We start from the raw sequence: 21,403 nt of genomic DNA, 5'->3' as shown, positions 1-21,403 counted from the left end.
AATCTAGAATGGTGTATTTTTGTTAGTTTTGTTAACAAAATAATTTATTTTTGTTAACTTTAGGAATGTAACCCCCCCTTTTCGTACTTTTCCTTAGTCCCGTATAACACGGTTTCGCACAACACGACATTTTGCAGGAACCTAATAACCGTGCTATACAAGGGTTACCCCCCCCCCCACACAGTGAATTCCAGTTAATTGGGATAGTGCATTTTGGCCCAATTAAGCGGCTGCCCCAATTATGCAAAGTTTCATGTAAATAGTTAAAAATACAGTGGACCACACCCCCGCTTACGATCGATTCTCTGTATGATCAAATTATGGACTCACCATAGTCAAGTACATTCATAATACAATATGTAGTAAGCGCTGGTCATTGTGATCATGTTTGTGAATTGAATTTTAATTCTATTAAACAGCAATTCTAATAAGTGAAAATAGGAGGAATATCCACAGGCTATAAAAGTAAAGATATATTAAGCACAAATTTATACTTTATTACTTAACCAATTAAAAAATTAAAAATAAATTTATGCTTACGAGCATAGCTTAATTAATATGTACTATAACATCTACATATTAACTAGTTGATACAGTATTTCTGTTCACTGACATTTGGGGGGGGGTTAAAATTTTAAACAGTAAAAAGATAAGCAATCAATAACAAAGAACACAGCACACACAAATTGCAACTAACACAATATATGCAGGTGAGATAAGGAATAACAAGTTACAAAGCTTAAAAAATAGGAATGAAGAGAAGATTCTGAAAATTTATTTATAATGTTTTTTTATGATTGAAGATTTCATGGAAGCAGAAACACATTTCACCATAATAATATTAAAACCCACAGAATTCCAGGTGTCGGTATTATCGCAAATTCAATAAGATCGAGTTTACAATCCGTTTATAATAGATTACACTAACAGAAAAGCCCAATAAACTGGAAACTGCTAATTGTTTTATGGTTGTGACCTCCAGAAATCTGACCAGACCACATGGTCTGATCGGAGACAATCGTAGTATAATCGAGTGTTGTGGCCTCCTGCATCGATTAAACAGCATGTTGTCCCAAATAAACGGCAGCCCTGATTAACCAGTGGCCCAAAATAACTAAAATTCGCTGCGTATATATATATAATAGTATTAAGAAAATAACTAAGAGTAAGGGGTGGGGCATAATTGTAGCAAAAAAGGAAGATAACATTAATTATGGATCAGGAACACTGCATAAGCAGACGTACCCTACAGCCATAATGTATATATATTTTATGTCAATATTTAAAATAAATAAATGCACAAGGCATAATACTTTAAGAGTTTGGTATCTATATAATATCGGTGTTTAGATACACCATAGATAACTCTTAATAAACTACAAAGTAGTTGTTGTAGGCATCATTTGCTGTTTCTCATATTGTGCTCTGCCTTCACGACGAGTTGCCATGATATTGCACTACTTCGAATAAGTAACTCTTCACTAATAGAGAAGACTATTGTTACTTATTCTCAGTTGAGTACCACCACCCAGACAGCACTGTTTCACGGCTATTGGCCGATCATCAGTGGGTGGGCAGGTACCCTGGTAATGCAGACATGACGACCCAGTTGTGAAGTTAATCACACAATATGAGAGATGCCAAGAGGTGTAGATGTCAATATTTAAAATAAATAAATGCACAAGGCATAATACTTTAAGAGTTTGGTATCTATATAATGAAACAGTGAAATTGAAATGAAACAGTGCTGTCTGGGTGGTGGTACTCAACTGAGAATAAGTAACAATAGTCTTCTCTATTAGTGAAGAGTTACTTATTCGAAGTAGTGCAATATCGTGGCAACTCGTCGTGAAGGCAGAGCACAATATGAGAAACAGCAAATGATGCCTACAACAACTACTTTGTAGTTTATTAAGAGTTATCTATGGTGTATCTAAACACCGATATTATATAGATACCAAACTCTTAAAGTATTATGCCTTGTGCATTTATTTATTTTAAATATTGACATCTACACCTCTTGGCATCTCTCATATTGTGTGATTAACTTCACAACTGGGTCGTCATGTCTGCATTACCAGGGTACCTGCCCACCCACTGATGATCGGCCAATAGCCGTGAAACAGTGCTGTCTGGGTGGTGGTACTCAACTGAGAATAAGTAACAATAGTCTTCTCTATTAGTGAAGAGTTACTTATTCGAAGTAGTGCAATATCATGGCAACTCGTCGTGAAGGCAGAGCACAATATGAGAAACAGCAAATGATGCCTACAACAACTACTTTGTAGTTTATTAAGAGTTATCTATGGTGTATCTAAACACCGATATTATATATATTTTATGGTATGAAGAAGATATTCTGTTTAATCCTATTGAATCTGTGGTATACACGAGAAGTGAATTTGATGAAATGGATAAGAAATGTAGCAGTATATGGTAGGATGAAGTGACTGAGTAAAATATGAAAAAGAGACAGATAGTTCGCAAAAAATTAAAATAAGATATCAAAAGGCGACTAAAATAAGAATACATTGCAGTGTTTTTCACAATTTCAGTGTCTTCATCAGAGGTCATCAACCGAAATTATGAGAAAGATGGCAATGTACTTGCTCTGTTTCCGACATGCTCTGTATGCTATGGTGCACATGTGCTGTAGACACGTGTTAAGCACGAAATTTGAAATTTTGCAGCCAGAATAAGACTCTAATAAATTGTGCCAATAAATGTAATTATAATTATTATTAGTAAGGCATACAGATCATGAATGACCTTACAGAAGCAAGCAGAAGAATTGAAAAACTAAAGTAATGATGTTGAAATGTAGGAATAGGCAAGAAGAAAGGAACTTACAATTACCTTGTAAGACTGAAAATGGCCAAGATGGCGGCGTATATTTATGTATAGGTTCACTAGCAGTTCCTAGTGTTAGAAATCAGGGGGGGGGGGGGGTCATAGTGTCTGTAAGCTAGCCGGATGTATAAATCGAAACTATATGTGATGATGAACGCTGTGAAATACATTGCACAAACTGCCCAGGATATTTGAGAGATATAATAGCTTACAAAGTAGCGGTGAAAAGCTGTTAAACTTTGTTAAGGCAAAAAACAGACTGGGTAAAGGAAGATGGTAGTATCCCACATACTGCGTTCGTAAAACTAATGGCTCACAGGACATAAGAAGTGGAACAAGTAAAGCAGAAATGTGAATGAAGTTGAAGTAAGTAGATGGGTGCGGGTAGTTTGGGGTTGCAAATCCCATTCCCATAGATAGGACCCTGAACGAATGTCTGTGAATGCATACATCATGTATTTAAGGTCAGTTGTGTGAGTAAGGATAATAACACGATAGATAGATAATGAAAATTAAAGCTAAAATTAAAACAAGTATAAATATATACAATCAGTCCTCGTATAGCACGATAATTGTGTTCCTAGAAACCCTTATGCAATGCAAAATCGTGCAATATAAATAACAGGCCCTATGTGAAAAATAGGGTTCGGTGCCAACCACCCAAGATTGAACACACATTTGTAACCAAAACATTACCAAACACAATAAATAATCGTAATAAAATACTTACGTACTTCATTACGACTATTACGTAATAATATATTGCTAATGCTTTTGCTTCTATCGTAAGCAAACTTGTTCTTTGTTTGGTTTTCTATCCAAACAGATGACAGTGGTTCCATCTCTTCCAATTCTTTGTGTCTTCATCTAATGGATTTTATTACACTTTGAGTTGTCCCTGCTATGAAAGTTGTTTTTATTTTCTCTGCGTTCTTTCTAATTCTCGGCATTGCCTCATTTAGGCCTGTAGCACATGCAATATCATATGGTCTTTCATTTTGCTCAAAGTGTTTCACAATTTCATAATTTTTCTCTATCGACAAAGGCGGACTGGCCATAAGCCTTACCATGGAAACCCCTGGTGGGCCAGTGTGATTTTGGCCATAAACGCTAGTGTGAGGCCGCTACAAATTTTCATGGGTAAGAATTTTTGACCCAGTCCGCTTCTGTTTATCGATATTGTTTTTCTTTTTCTCTCTGAATCTGTAATGTCTTCACCAGGAAGCTTCCTTTTCACACCTTTTGAGTATTTTACTCATTTTTAGGGAATCAAGCACAATTACAAAATGAGGAGGCACGCCTGATACACATAAACAAAGCTGCGCGCTTGTAGCAATTGAATAAACAACACCGTAAAGGCAGAGACGCACTATTGACACTTCACTAGCTCACATTTTACTAAAGCACATTTCTGGTTACTACCATAAAACAATAAAAACAATTTCCAGTTGCGTTCCTGCTAGTGGAATCTGTTATAAACTGGTAGTAAACTCGATCTAATTGCATTTGCGATAATACCGATAGCTGGAATTGTGTGGGTTTTTACGTTATTGTGGTGAAATGTGTTTCCCCTTCACTGATATAAAAACATAAATACATTTTCAGAATCTTCTCTTCATTCCTATCGTGTTGCGTTCAGTTGGGGTGATTCTGCGTTCGACTGCCATTTCTTGTAAACGCAGGCGAATCGTGCATAAGCGAATTCGGTTCGTGTTATATACAATATTGTTCCCTATTTATAAATTGTGTATGATCGAATTTGTGTAGTGTAAACGCGTGTTATACGAGGACTGACTGTACATGGTTAATACACTGTAATTGGCCAATTGGTGGGTACAGGTTTTCAAGTTGTAAGACACCAAAGAGGCCAAGTGCATTATTTATACACTATTTACAAACTTGGTGGATATGGGGCTTTTGTCATCAATAATTGCTGATTATGTTGTCTATGTTGATAGCACATAGTTTTTTTTATGTTTGACAATGTTAAGGGCTTTACAGAAGTGGTAGCAGAGATATGCTGTAGGAAAAAGGTTGTTTATCAGTTTTTTGTATAGCATCCTGATGTTGTTGGTTATTTCCTTATTGTTGCAGATGGTTGTTATCTTGATGCTTTGTGCTGTGTAACATTTGCATGCACTCCTTTAGATATATTGGAATGCCACTGTGCGAAGTTGACTATTTTAAAATTAAATGCATCATGTTTGTTGTACAGGTTGATGGTAGCTTTGCTGTTTATTACCATAATTTCAAGATCCAGGAAATTGGCTGTGGTATCTTTGTTGTTTTTCCCAATCTGAGCTCATTGGGATATAAGTGTCCCCATTCCATGATGAAGTTTGGGCAGTTAATTATTATGAAGTTGTCTATATATCTGTAGACATTAAGCTCCTGTGGAAATGAGGATTTCAGAGCAATATAGATATAGGTTTGCTATTATGCATGAAGCAAGACTTCCCATTAGGTGTTCTACTAATTTGTTGATATACAGTTTGCCATCATATACAAAGTTATTGGAGATACAAAGGTTCACTAAGTTGGTCCAGTAGATGGTACAGTATTCTGTCTATATATCTTTAAGCACTATTTTTAGCTTGATTTGGTTAATACTGGTAAACAAACTAAGGAAGTCAAAAGTTTGCATACTGGAAATGTTGTTATTCTGTACGGATTTTAATACTGGTAGGTTGTTGCCTATAATTCTGCTATTCGGCATGACGTTCAAACAAGGGTTATAGTAGATGTTCAAGAGTTTTGCCTGGTTTGTGTGTATAACTATTCTTGCATGAGGTTATAAATCTGAATCCTATGGGTTTTTTTTATGGAATTTTGGAATGAAGTACAGGTATATATATATATGGAAGACTGTAATTACTAATGTTCAGTTTTAATTTTTTGTTAAAGGCTATAAGTTTCTTTGTAATAATAATTGCAGGAACTGGATATAGGTTTGTATGTGCTGCTAGAGTTAAGTTCAATTCTCAAGGTGTGTGTGCATAAAATGCTTTGCAAATAAAAGAATATTCATTTGATACTTTATCCACTGGTGTAATGATGAAGTTTTTATGTATCTCTAGCAGTTTTTGTTTTAGTTTAGCTAGGTTATAGTAGCTGACCTTGTACTGGCTATATCTATTTGAACTTTGTGACGTAAATTTATTAGCATTAGTAGAGGCATATGATGCAAGAAAGCAAGCTTATGCAGCATCAGCCAAAAAAAAAAAAAAAAAAAAAAAAAACCCCTCGCTCTCATTTCATCCTTCCATTTGTTCCAAATACCAGTCCAGCTCAGCCTTAAATTTATTTAGGCCATCAACTTCCACAACAAAGGATGATAGTCTATTCCACCAACCAACTACCCGCTGGCTAAAGGCAAATTTCTGCACATCTAGCCTACATCTGTCTTTCCTCAATTTGAATTTATGCCCTCTCAGGTGATTATTCTGAGCAACAGGAAGAATCCCATCAGCATTGAGCATGCTCAAACCATTCAACGCTTTATACACCTCTATCAGATCACCTTGCCGGTACCTAGTCTCCAGACACTGTAATTTGCAAAACGTAAGTCTTTCTTCCCTTTGTTCCATTCACTGATCTTGTTGCCCTTCTCTGTACTCATTCCAGCAGCTCTACATGTTTCTTGAAATGAGGCCTCCAGACCAGTATACAGTACTCAAACTGTGGCCTGACCATTGCCTTATACAAGGGAATAATCACCTCCTTATTTATCCCTGCTAGAAAAATTCCTGTATATCATTGACAAGACACCATGAGCTACTCTTGCAGCCCGTCTGCACTGCTCAGAAAACTTCATATCTGCCTGCACAATTACCCCCAGGTCCTTTTCATTCTCTATCACTGTCAGTGTAGTACCACAGAGTTGATACGTTACTCTGAGGTTACTGTTTCCCATATGTAGTACTTTACATTTCTCAATGTTAAACTTCATTTTCCACCTCTCAGTGCATCTGCTCAACCGTTCCAGATCCTGTTGCAGCAGCATACTGTCATTAGTGTCATTAAAAACACTGCCAAACCTTCGTATCAACTGCAAACTTGGACATTAAGCCTGATATACCATCATCAATATCATTTATAAATACAGAAAAGAACAATGGACCCAACACTGAACTCTGAGGGACTCCACTGTCCACGATGAGCACACTGTTCATCGTGGACTAATGTCCACGATGAGCAGTGTGCATTGATTACTACTCTGTCTTCTCCCCCTCAACCATCCCTTTATCCATAGCAGCAATTTGCCTCTAATGCCACACTGCTCCAATTTGTGCAGCAGTCTTCCATGTGCAACAGTATCAAAAGCCTTTCTAAGATCCAATTATATAATATCAAAGTTATTACTTGCATCCAGTTCCTTTGTGACCACATCATAGTATCCAATCAAATTGGTCAGGCAAGACTTTCCCTTAACAAAACCATGCTGTGTCCGAGCTATAACTGAAGTCTTCTCTAGCTGATCCTGCAGTGCTTCTTTAACCAGTGCCTCTATTAATTTTCCTGGAACAGAAGTTAAACTCACAGGTCTATAATTATTTGTGTCAGCCTTTGATCTGCCTTTGTGAATTGGGGTCATATTTACACATCTCTATTGTATGGGTACCTCCCCCGGGGTCCAAAAAAGCACTCATAATTATGGCTAAGGGTTTGTGCTTACTTCCTTTGCTGCCTCCTTTAATATAACTGGATAGATCCCATCCACCTCGGGTGTCTTTTTATGCTTATCCTCAACAATTTCTCCTCCACTTTCCTCTAAGTTATTACGAAATCATCCAGCTCACTGCCAGAGTTTACTTCACCTCTGGCATTCCCCTTCCTGAATAACTCATCACGTGTGAATGCAGATGCAAAATACTCATTTAGTTTGTTAGCCACCTGAGCAGGATCATCAACAGTTGAACCATCAATATCAAGTGGACCAATCTGATTCATCACTTTCCTTTTAGAGTTTACATAGGTAAAAACTCTTTTCTGTTTTTCTTTGCATCCTTTGCCAAGGATTTCTTACAATCTGACTTTTCTGCCATATGTCTCATTAGTTCATCTGACATCCATTTAGGCCTAAACATTGAACAATATTTCTTAGTTGGTATGTAAAGCCTAGTAGCTTCCAAGATAAATTCTTTGAATGCTTCCCATTTTGAATTTGCTGTTGGTAACATCATCAGTTGGTCCCACTGTATAGAATTTAAATACTGTCTCAGACCACTGTAGTCGCCTTTACGAAAGCAAAAACCCTTCCCTTTACCCCTGATGGTAGTTACCTCTGAGTAAATCCCACTTCAGCACACTGTGATCACTGCCACCTAGTGGTTCATTTATCAGTAGATTCTTAATGCATGAAGAATCACTACTGATAATCAGATCAAGAGTATTACTCCCTCTAGTTGCCTCCCGAACATGCTGATGTAGAAAACAATCATCCAATAAATCCACAAAAGCCTTACTAGTGTGTCAGTGACCAACCCACAAATTTCAGTCAATATCTGGGAAATTAAAATTCCCCATTATAAGACTCTGATTTACTGGCCCACTCTATTTCCCTGTACAGTTTCTTATTATACTCAACAGAGACATTACGCCTATAGCACACTCCTACTCTCAATTTTGATCTCCCATTGCTTATGTCACACCAAACTGACTCGACACTACACTGTCCAGCGATGTCGACTGGCTTTACTTCCTCGGATTTTATGTGTTTCTTAACTAATAGCATAACCCCTCCTCCCTTCCTGTCCTGTCTGTACACATTGTACTCCCCAAATTCCAGTTCTGCATTCCTTATATCTGTGTGACACCACGTCTCTGATATCTGAACAATATCCGCCTTTGATGATTTGAGCAATACTTCAAATTCATCAAATTTATTTACCAAACTCCTAGCATTGGTGTAAACACAAGTATACATGCACCCGTTCCTATTCTTAGCTACCCTAACACAACCCATGTGTTTACTTGTACTGCAATGACTCCCAGCAGTCTCTGAAGTACCCTGCATCTTGTTTTCCAGGCTGCTGCTGCTCATTCCAATAGAAGCAGTGCAAGAATCACTTTCACCTCTGCCAGCAGCTACTGTTAATCTATTAGTCAGTGTATCCCCCAATCTAGCAGTTTTCCGACCCATCTAACACTGCCTCGATATCATCGGAAAATATTCTTGAACCCTTTCTATTTAAGTGTATCCCATCCCTGTAGAAGCAGTTTCTCCTGTTAACAAGTATTGACCAGGCTGAAAAAAAAATTCTACCCCTTGAGCCTTACACAATCTTTCCAGGGCCGAATTGATCGAAAAAGCTCTTATCATATACTCCCTTCTATCGTGTCTGAGCAGAATTGCAGACACTTTCAAATTCAACCCTAATTCACGGCTGTTTTTCAACAGTGACCTGTACTTGTTAAGTAATTCCGCCGGTCTCCTACTCTTAATATCATTAGCGCCAATGTGCACAACAATATCACCTTTTGTGCCCTTAAAAGATGATATACAGTACATTCCGGTTATTTGGGGCAAATCTTAAAAAACAGAAACCAATCGAGAAAAGAGCCGGGGTTTACTTCACTTAATTGGGACAACATACCGTTTAATCAGGGCAGGAGACCGCAGTACTGGAGATTACCCTACGATTGTCTCCGACGGTACCACATGGTTCTGTTGAAATTCTGGAGGTCCCAACCATAAAACAATTAGCAGTCACCTGTTTATTGGGCTTTTCTGTTAGTGAAATCTATCATAAATGGACAGTAAACTCGATCTTACTGAATTTGCGATAATATCGACAGCTGGAATTCTGTGGGTTATTATGGTGAAATGTGTTTACACTTCCATGGAATCTTCAATCATATAAAAAAATTCATTTTCAGCTCTTCTCTTCATTCCTATTTTTAAAGATTTGTAACTCATTACTCCGTTCTCACTTGCGTGTATTATGTTACTTGCAATTTGTGTGTGCCGTGTTCTTTGTTATTGATTGCTTATCTTTTTACTGTTTTAAATTTTAACCCCCACCCAAAAATGTCAGTGAACAGAAATGTCAACTAGTTCGTACGTACATATTACATATATAATATCGGTGTAAATACACCATAGTTAACCCATAGATTTGAGCTACGATTGTAGCTTAGAAGGCATTGTTTTAATTGTATCTCATAATGTGGTTGCCTTCACAACAAGATAGCTACTATTGAATTACTTCAAATAAATAACGCTTCTCTAGTAGAGAAGACTACTGTTATTTATTTTCAGCGTACCACCACCCAGACGATCGTTTCGAAGCTTTTTGGCTTCGTCATCAGTGGGCGGGTTTATTTATTTTTTATTTGAAGAAGCGTTTTATTTGGAGAAGCGTTATTTATTTGAAGTAATTCAATAGTAGCTATCTTGTTGTGAAGGCAACCACATTATGAGATACAATTAAAACGATGCCTTCTACGCTACAATCGTACCTCAAATCTATGGGTTAACTATGGTGTATTTACACCGATATTATATAGTTAATTATCAAAACCCATAAGGATTATGCCTAGTGCATTTAATTTTCCAAATACATTACCACCAACCAGACCCTTCTGGCATCTATCATAATGTGGATATAACTTCGCAACTGAGATGGCTTGTTGTATTACCTACCCGCCCACTGATGACGAAGCCAAAAAGATTCGAAACGATCGTCTGGGTGGTGGTACGCTGAAAATAAATAACAGTAGTGTTCTCTACTAGAGAAGCGTTATTTATTTGAAGTAATTCAATAGTAGCTATCTTGTTGTGAAGGCAACCACATTATGAGATACAATTAAAACGATGCCTTCTACGCTACAATCGTACCTCAAATCTATGGGTTAACTATGGTGTATTTACACCGATATTATATAGTTAATTATCAAAACCCATAAGGATTATGCCTAGTGCATTTAATTTTCCAAATACATTACCACCAACCAGACCCTTCTGGCATCTATCATAATGTGGATATAACTTCGCAACTGAGATGGCTTGTTGTATTACCTACCCGCCCACTGATGACGAAGCCAAAAAGATTCGAAACGATCGTCTGGGTGATGGTACGCTGAAAATAAATAACAGTAGTGTTCTCTACTAGAGAAGCGTTATTTATTTGAAGTAATTCAATAGTAGCTATCTTGTTGTGAAGGCAACCACATTATGAGATACAATTAAAATGATGCCTTCTACGCTACAATCGTAGCTCAAATCTATGGATTAACTATGGTGTATTTACACCGATATTATATAGTTAATTATCAAAACCCATAAGGATTATGCCTAATGCATTTAATTTTCCAAGTACATATTACAGTACATATTAATTATTCCGATTATCACATATTTAATTTTTTAATTGGTAAGGTAATAAAGGGAAATTTGTGCTTAATATCTTTACTTTTATAGCCTGTAGATAATATTCCTCCTCTTTTCTCTAATCAGAATCGCTGTTTAATAGAATTAAAATTCAATTCGTAAAAGTGATCACAATGACCGGTGCTTACTACACATTGTATAGTGAACAGTACTTTACTATGGTGAGTTCGTCGTAACGTGATTTGATTATAAAAGTAAAAGTAAAGTGCAGCCATTATCAACCCACTGCAGGATGGAAGCCTCCTCAACAATTCATGCTGAGGGAAATGGACCATAATCTTCCACGCTGGTCCAATGCGGGTTGGCAGATCGACCGTATTCAGCAGTCAGGGGCTTGAACCCCCGTCTACTCAAAGAGCGTGTGCTACTGCACTCCCGCTCCTACCCACTCGGCTACGGAGGCCGAACTGATTATACAGTGACTTAATTGTAAAGGGGGGATACATTGAATTTTTAACTATTTATGTGAAACTTTGGATAATTGGGGGCAGCCGCTTAATCGGGCCATAATGCACTAGTTCGGATGTGTCCCAAATAACTGGAATGGACTGTATTATATATGAATTTATATATTAATAAAGTGAATGTATTGCTGATACACATATAGCATGCCTCTATTGGTGTGTTATGTTTATTTGCTTAAAGAAAGCAGTAGTTTAATAAGTCCTGATATAGCTGTTTTTCTTGAAGGTAGTTAGATTTATTTTGTTGCATGGCCTGAATTTGAATCTGCAACGATACTTAAATCTCCCGTGATGAGGTGTCCATGGTCAGGACCAATATATTGCTGCATATTGCTTTCTATGCAGATGCAGTCATTTATGTCTAGGTTATTGGATATTAAGTTGGTCGCTATGGATTTGTAGTTGCAGGCTAGTATCCCAAATGGTTTCTTATATTTGTATCTGATTTTTATGCTGATGTTTTGGCTATTATTAGAAAGCAAATCATTATGATTGATATATTTATTAATATTGATGTTATCCATGATTTTACTTTGGAAATTTAAGATTATGATACATTCTTCTGTACCCAATTTTTTATGTGGGTGTTTAAGTTTAAATTTACAGATATTGTCTATTATTTGAAAGAGTTGTTTAGATTCGAAACTAAATGTGTATATGAACTGTGTAGTGCTCTCAGTACACTGTTTGGTGCTGATAAATGAGTTATGTATATATTGTACGTTATTTTTTTCCCAATCTTTAAGGGTTGCTTCAAAATTGCCTAATTTTGGTTTATTTTTACTGTTAGATTTCTTAGATTTTTTAGAACGTTTATGAGGTTTGTTGTAGAATTTAACTGTATTGAATTTGCCATACATACAACAGTCTGCTATGTCAGGAAATATAGTCACATATTGAAAAGCAATATCCCAATTTGTCTGAAATGTAAAATAATGAACCAATGTGCCAGTCTTTTGGCACTCACCAAAAGACTGGAAGAGAAGCCGAGAACTACACAGCGAAGAATGGAATGAATTATATTGAGAATCAGACTGTTAGATAAGAAGCGAAATACATGGATTAGGCAGCAAACTCAAGTAAAGGACATTCTTATCATAACTAAAGAACTAAAATAGTCTTGGACACATAGCTCAAAGACATGATGACAGATGGACTAAGAAAATAACAGAATGGTACCCAAGAGGAGCTAGAAGAAAACCTGGAAGACAACAACGGAGATGGGCAGATGAAATTCATGAGTTTGTGGGTAGTAAATGGATGGCCATTGCGCAAAACAGAAGGAACTGGAAAGTTGCTGGAGAGGCCTTCATCCTGCAGTGGATTGAAAATGGCTGATGATGATGCTGCTGCTATGTTATTAGTAATAATTATTCACTCCATATGGGTATAAGGTTTTTAATTTCAACATGAATAGTTCTTCCTCCTTAGTTCTAATGTCGATGTTATTATTGTGTGGTAGTATGGATATGTATATATTGGCAAAGCCGTGTGCTTGAAAATGCATATATTCTATTTCTTGTTCCATATTATTACTGTGTCTATTTTTGTAGTTGCTGATATCTGATTTGCGCAGATTTAGTCTCAGATGTAGTTTATTGCTCGTTTGTCCAACGTATTTTTTATTACAAGTTCTGCATGTGATTAGATATATAACGTTACTGGATTTACAAAAGGTAGGTTCTGTAGCGTTATTGGTTATGTGTTGAGGGTGCATGCAAGGACAGGTTAAACATAGTTTATTTTTACAGGTATTGTATTTAAGGCTATAGATCCCATATTTATCCAAGTTAGAAGCATTAGATGCTGTTGTGCTCTGTCCTGTATGTGTAAATTGTGTATGTATAGATTCGTGTTGCGGGGTACTGTACAGAGCATGAGTCGCTGGGGTAAAATTTAGCCTACTCTGCCCATGTAGTATGTATTCATCGTTTTGAGGATCCATTTTTATATAAAATGATAGTTAAAATACAAAAATATATATAGAAAAACAAATATAACTGAGATGAAGTAATGAAAAGTGCAGACTTTTCATTACTGTGTGGGATACCACCATCTTCCTTTACCCAATCTGTTTTTCACCTTAAAGTTTAGCAGCTTTTCACTGCTACTTTGTAAGCTATTATATCTCTCAACTATCCTGGGCAGTTTGTGCACCAGGTATTTAACAGCTTCATCATCACATATATTGTTTCAATTTATACATCCAGCTAGCTTACAGGCACTATACCATTTTTTTTTTTTTTTTTTTTTTTACTCCAATTTCTAACACTAGGAACCACTAGTGAACCTATACATAAATATACTGGCACGTTGCCATCTTGGTCATTTTTCTTACAAGGTAATGGTAAGTTCCTTTCTTCTTGCCTATTCCTACATTTCGACATCATTACTTTAGCTTTTCAATTCTTTTGCTTGCTTCTGTAAGGTCATCCATGATCTGTATGCCCTACTAATAATAATTATAATTACATTTATTGGCACAATTTCTTAGACCTTATTCCAGTTGCAAAATTTCAAATTTTGTATTTAACACGTCTACAGCACACATGCACCATAGCATACAGAGCATGTTGTAAACAGAAGCAAGTACATTGCCGTCTTTCTCATAATTTTAGTGGATGACCTCTGATGAAGACACTGAAATTGTGAAAAACACTGAAATGTAGTCTTATTTTGGTCGCTTTTTGATATCTTATTTTAATTTTTTGCCAACTGTCTGTCTCTTTTTTCATATCTTACTCTTTCACTTCATCCTACCATGTATCGCCGAATTCACTTCTCGTGTATACTGTAGATTCAATAAAAATTCATGTAGATTCAATATAAAGTCAGATACTTCCATGAGCATAAATCTACACTCATGGAGGCAGGAGGCATAAACTATAGCTCTGTCCAGAGTTACTGAAGAGTATCTGATTTTTTTTTAATGTGATTTCCCTCATCTTGGATGGATTTCCACCCAATGGAAGTGATGGTGGGTCAAATAAAAAAATCAATAAATAAAATCACTGAAGAATGTAAAATATAATGGTATGAGCATGAGTCTGAGTCTACTCCTTTTCAATTTATAAATAAACTGAATCTTGAAAATTTTTTGCATCTCATTAAAATATCAAACTATATTATAATTCTCTATAAACCTATACTATTTCTTAATTTTCAATAAACTTTCAACATAAGTTTAGTGCACACCACTTTACCCCTTCTGCATAAATAAAGATAACATAAAACACCTACTTTGCTGTAATACTGTCAACACTTGCTTGATCTCCCTTTAGCTTGTGGAGTAACTTGGCACTACTATGACGGATGGATGCCCTCAACTTACTGAAGGAACTGCTGCGCTTCATATTTCCGTTTCCACTCTGCAGAGCAAGCGGGATATAACAGACTGTGTGTGTAATTGCATGCATGTGATTAATAGAAGAGATTTCTGGGGGCAAATCTGAATGGAATTTACTAATACTCCAGCTTATATAGTTTATTTTTTTAGGATTCTCACCTCTTTTCATTTAGCATTTTTATTACAAATCATGATGTTTCTGCATTTTTTTTTTTTTTTTTTAAGTAAATAATTTTGAAACAAAATTAAAACTAGTGTTACTTGGTTACTATTTTACCAATTTAAATGTCAGAATTATATAATTAAGAAGTTAGAAGAGAAAAAAATAAAAAGTTTTATGACATGTTACAAAGAAACTATAATTAAATTATCCTTCTAAATTAACTAAATGACATCTGTAATCATAATTTTCCTACTGTAATTAATGTTTACAAATTTCCTCAATACTGACTTATGAAGTGCATGCATATTTAGCATGCACTTAATACACGCTAAATATGTATGCCAAATATACTGGTTTACTAAGAAAATACTTATCAGTTGATTATGTAATATAGAGACAAGAAATATATAAATAAAGAGCAAAATATAGCACAATATGGAAACAAGAATAAATATACAAATAAAGAGAAAAATATAGCAGAGGAGAAAAATGCATAAAAGGAACTGTAAAGATCATTTCCCAAAATTTTGTATTTTTTTTAAATAAAAATTTGTGTACAATTTTATGACAACATAAAATTAAACCCCAAATTAAATCACTCAATTCAATGACTATATTATAAGGAAAATGTGATAGCAGGAATGAAAGTGAACAGTAAAAGAGTAAAAAAGCAATGCCATTGAAAAAGTGGAATGCTAAGTAGGATATGCTGAAAAGAACAGTAATTAAAAATATTGTTCACTTTACAGAGCAGCACATCCAAATATATCTTCAATCGCTACATCAGATAATGACATTGTTCGGTGGAAATGCATTATCACTAAACAGTTAAATTTTAAGACAAATCGAAGTTTGTGCGTTGCCCTCCTCATATATTTCAAATATGTAACACTTTCCCCATTAGAGAAGTCTGCTGTTACTTATACTCAGTTGAGTACTACCACCCATATGATATCATTTTGAAGCAATTTGGTCTCTCATTACCAGGCTTCAAAACTGCCATCTGGGTGGTGACATTCAACTGAGAATAAGTAACAGCAGACACCTCTAATGAGAAAATGTTATGTATTTTAAGTATAAGTTTGTTTGTTTGTTATTTGGTTTTTAGGAGCATTAGCAACTAAGGCCATATTGCTCCGGGAATATGCAGTGGTCATTCCCTTGACCTTTCTACATCCTCCGTATTTGGTGGTGACGGACTCGAACCCCGGTCTAATCAAGAAGTGTGTGCTACGCACTGCAATTGCCAATCAATGTATAATACTGGTTATAAATTCATATATTTTTGTATTAGTTTAATGCAATTGTGTTACCGATCAAATTTTGATAATACAAATACTTTTATGTACCTTAATATTAAACTACGAGATTGCTGGCAGAGCAAAATTTAAGCTAATATACACATGCTGGTTAAAATTTTATTACGCTTGCACTCTGATAGTTTAATATTAGAATATATTAAAAGTATTTATGCTATCAAAATTTAATCAATAATGCAATTAAATAGCACTAAAGTTGATACAAATATATATATAAACATATAAGCAAAAAATAAATATTTTTTCTTTTTTAGCTGCAACCAAATAAAAATTATGGCTGAAGTGTGGGAACGTAGTGGAAGTGCAGAGATGTTTCAGAACGGTGTTTGAAAGAGATCCACCAATGCGGCTCACCATTGCTCACATTAGAGATAAGTTTGAAGCAGAAGGAACTGTTCAAGATGTCCACAAGCATCGTTTTGGAAGACCACGGCCATCCACAAGCCCAAAAAGAGAAGAAACGGTAATGGAAACATACCAAAATTCTCCAAGAAAATCTGTTCAGCAAGCTGTTTGTTTGTTATTTGGTTTTTAGGAGCATTAGCAACTAAGGCCATATTGCTCTGGGATATGCGGTGGCCATTCCCTGACCTTTCTGCATCCTCCACATTTGGTGGTGACGGGCTCGAAACCCGGTCTAATCAAGAAGCGTGTGCTATGCACTGCTGCTCCTTCCCACCTGGCTATGGAGGCGGCGTTCAGCAAGCAGCTCGTGGGATAAGCATTTCAAAAGATATCGTTCATCACATTTTGAAGTGCAGACAAAGAAAATTTGTAAAATAATAAGAAGTTTACCTCAATATAATGTAATACATCCGTATGATACCTCTCCAGCAATTAAAACGAAAAAAATCAAAAATCTTACATAAAGTAAAAAATAATTAAAAATCAATTAAACAATTAAAAATCAATCTAATGCAATTAAAAATAAAATAAATTTAACGAAAAAATTGCAAAACAATTTTCCTTCCTGAAACTGACAACGCCTTGACTATATGTCGTGATCACAGGAACGAAAATTACCGAATAGGGGTGCACATTCGTCATATTTGTTTAATAATATTCACTCGAGACTCGAATTTACATTGGAAAGGGTACTGATAAAAAGTCATTAATTTTCTAAATTTCGCACTTACTTGAGACTTGAATAAAATCCAATTTAACATCCATCGAAAACCTACAAACACCGGCATGCTTCTACATTATAACAGCTATCACCCATTCTCCTACAAGAGATCTATTATCTTTAATCAATTTCTTAATGCCTATAAATATTCAACGATGGAATCTGCTTTGGGTTCAGAAATACAAATATTAACCAGCAGATTCTTAAACAGGGGTTATCCCCTTGCTACAATAAACTGAATTAGGGTATAAGCTAGAGATAGGATACAAAATACTACATCAACCAACAATCATAATATTAAAAAATACTTTATTTCTGTCCCATATGTTGAACAGTGGCACGGATACGGAATTTAAAATTATGGCCAGGCTAATACGAAAACTACACACTACACTGAATAATCGCTCAGTCCTTTCCTTGTTTGCAACACAAATAAATGACCAGGTTTACAACATTTCTTGCAGAGATTGCAACTCATCGTACCAACGTTCTCCGCATTTTCGGGTTAATCAACACGTGGCCTCAGTTCGTGCTTCTTGTTCAGCAGCATCAGAATTAGCCTTTCATGCCATTAACGAAAAACACACTTTATTTAACAAGGCCAAAATATTTAGTGTCCGACGTAATTATACCAGACTATTAATTGCCGAAACTGTCGAAATTAAATTACATGAGAATTGTGTTAATGTTCGCCTCCAATTAGTTGACTTTTACGTGCATATGCAAACACAAATAATCCCTATTTAAGTTTCATGCTTACCTCTATCCGGTAATTTTCATTCCTATGATCACGACATACAGTCGATAAGCGTTGTCAGCTTCAGGAAGGAAAATCATTTTGAAAATTTTTCGTTAAATTTCCTTTAATTATTTTTTACTGTAATGTAAGATTTTCGATTTTTTTCGTTTTAATTGCTGGAGAGTATCATATGGAAGTGTTCTATGTATTATACTGAGGTAAACTTACTTCTCTTATTATTTTACAAATATTGATATCAACGCAGAATGTGTTGAGCATTACAGCTCTAGTTCATACTATCAAAGACAAAGAAAATGAATGGCTAACAGTTTGAACACGTACAATAGCTCAAATTATTCCACATCTGTTCTCTTTAATTTGAATTATAAGTCTTGGTTGTATCTGAATAATTGAAACTGTAAAAATAAATATTCAAAGTGTGTATATATTTTATTTTTTTCCCTTTTTTTTTTTTTTATGAAAAAATCCCAAACATGGGGTATCAACCTATGCATGGGTTTGAGGGTGAGAAGATGAAAGAAGATACTTGTTGACATTAGACTTGAACTTCTGTAAATTGTAATTTTCAGGAAATACGTATGAAGGAAGGTTGTTCTAGAAAGCGGAAGTTGAAGGAATAAGAGAAAGAAGAAAAGTTGGTTCTGTGAGTTTCAAGATGGACAGTAAAGGGATGCTGACTGGTTGCAGCATGTGTTCGGACTTCTTTGGAAGAAAGAGTGGGAATTATAGAAGCCAATTCAGAAGAACAGTGCTCGTGGAATTATCTATAGAAAAGGCATGCAGCAGACACAGAACAACTGTGAGACAGAGAGTGGATAGACTCTGTTAGAGATGAGCCATTAATTAATCTAACTGCACTCTTTTGAATGGAATCTAGAAGCATGAGAAAGGTTTTGGGGGCACCACCCCAGATGTGGAAACAATATTCTGTGGCAGGGCAGATTTGTGATTTGTAAAGAGTGAGCTGTTTTTTGGAAGAAAGTAATGCTGAGAACAAAAGAGAAAACCCAGTTTTTTAGAGGCAGAGGAAGCAATATTTGTAATGTGCTTATGCCAAGAGAGATTAGAAGTTAGGGTAATCCCCAATAGAGATATATCACCTTGCCTAGAAACCACAGTGTCATTAAAGATAAGCATAGGAACAGAACAATCTTTTTTGAGAGATATAAGACAACTGAGTTTTAGAAGGATTGAAATCAATTAAGTTATCATTGCCCACTGGAGAATTACCTGGAGATTAGCATTTAAGGAATTGGTAGTGGATATTTGAGAAGTTGAAGCTGTCTGAGCAGAGCAAGGTTTCACAAACTGGAAGGTGGAATGCAATGTGCTATCATCAGCAAAATTATGAATAGGATTTGCAGTCAATGGGAGAAGGTCATTAACATACAAGAGGAAAAGAGTGGGAGAAAGAACTGAACCTTGGGGAACACCTGCATTAGTGGAGAAGTTTGAAGACAGCGAGCCATCTACCATCACTCGTAGTAAGCAGTCAGAGAGAAAACCAAACTGAATTACAAAACACAGTTCACAAACCATAAGATAGAAACTTATCAATAAGACGTTTATGCCTAGCATGATCAAAAGCTTTTGAAATGTCAAGTTTCACCAAACTTTTCCAATGAATTTGTCCAAAGATGAGTAGCATAAACCTGAATATCAACAGTGAATCAACATTGATGGAATCCATACTGCGATCGTTGATCAGATGGAAGGTTTCTAGATAGTTTAAGAGTTGGTGGTTAATTGTTTTCTTCATTACTTTGGAAAGAGTAGAGGTGATTGTAATGGGACGATAATTGGATGGGAGGGATTTGCCACCCTTTTTTAGGAACTAGCTCGATATAAGCAAATTTCAATTCAGAAGGAAAAACACCTTTGGAATAAGACAGTGAAAAAAAGGTGACACAGAACAGGAGCACAGGTTTTGAGAACAAGTGGAGAAATACCATCAGGACCTGGAGATTTCTTAGCATCAAGATTGTTCAAAATCCTTCTCACACCCTTTTGACGAAAGACCACAGGAGGCAATGAATGGAATGTACTGGGAATGGTGGGAGGTGGTGGCTTACCAAGATAATTAATACATGAGTTGGAAGTAAAATAGGATGCTAGCAGGTCAGCTTTATCCTTGGCTGAAGTGGCAATAGACCATATGGTTTTGACAGATGGGCAAAAGTTGTGGCCAATAGCTTTGGCAAAGACAAGACTGCTCGGTTACCATTTAAACAAGAAGCAAGTTTTCTACTCTTAGCCTGTTCAAAATCTAGTTTGGACTGATTAATAACTGCTTTACAATTGTTGCAAGCTTTGGTGTAGGCTGAAAATGAACCTGGAGATTTGTATACAAGCCAATTACAATGACATTCTTCTCTTGAACAACTTTAGCACATTTATTGGAAAACCAAGATTTACATAAAGGACGAGATTTTAAGGTGGATAAAGGATTCCATCCCTACAAGAATAATTTCACCTGACACGTGAAAAGTGATTAGTGGAGTTGGGAGAATGATAGATGCAACAGATGAATTTGACGGAAAGTAGTACAGAGATTTTAAGTCAGAGAAGATAAAAAAAGAGGACATTCCAAATTACTAAATTTCTGACAGGGAATATTAGAATGGAGATCTTTGAAGGAAAGGAATCATACAACAAATAATTCAGACAACTGAGATGAGCAGTGGTTGGATCAACCAATAACTGAGATTCGGTCAAAAAAGGACGTGAGGTTTGGCCGCCTAAGTGGAAATGCATATCCTAGAAATTACAACTGAGACCATGCACATCTGTGTAATGAATGAGGGAGTGTTTGGGAGGTTTAGATCTTTTTTGCAGATAAGCTTGCTCTATTAGTTTGACAATTCATGGTGAATGTCTAAATAAATTCTATTTACATATTCTACTAAATTCTACTTACAAATTGTATTCACCAAACTTATATTTGCATTTTTTTCTACCTGAATTTTACTCTACGTAATTTTTT

General features: G+C 35.8%; 1 protein-coding gene across 5 annotated transcripts in view; it reads right to left on the bottom strand.

Annotated features, from left to right (window-relative positions):
- Positions 1-21,403, bottom strand: part of LOC150088569 (kinesin light chain-like) — a 376,502-nt gene that overhangs the window by 52,326 nt on the left and 302,773 nt on the right. For 4 of the 5 annotated variants that reach the window (XM_090369572.1, XM_090369571.1, XM_090369570.1 and 1 more), the window contains exon 13: positions 14,947-15,074. The exons of the other annotated variant lie outside the window; for it this stretch is intronic. In XM_090369572.1, the coding sequence (XP_090225698.1) occupies positions 14,947-15,074 (128 nt within the window). The remainder of the gene's footprint in view (positions 1-14,946; positions 15,075-21,403) is intronic. 5 annotated transcript variants of the gene reach the window in all.

This window comes from Mastigoproctus giganteus, chromosome 3 (assembly GCF_048544385.1).
Source record: "Mastigoproctus giganteus isolate SK-2022 chromosome 3, ASM4854438v1, whole genome shotgun sequence".
NCBI lineage: Eukaryota > Metazoa > Arthropoda > Arachnida > Uropygi > Thelyphonidae > Mastigoproctus > Mastigoproctus giganteus.
The sequence above is the reverse complement of the archived record's forward strand: the minus strand, read 5'-3'. Positions and strand labels throughout refer to the sequence as shown.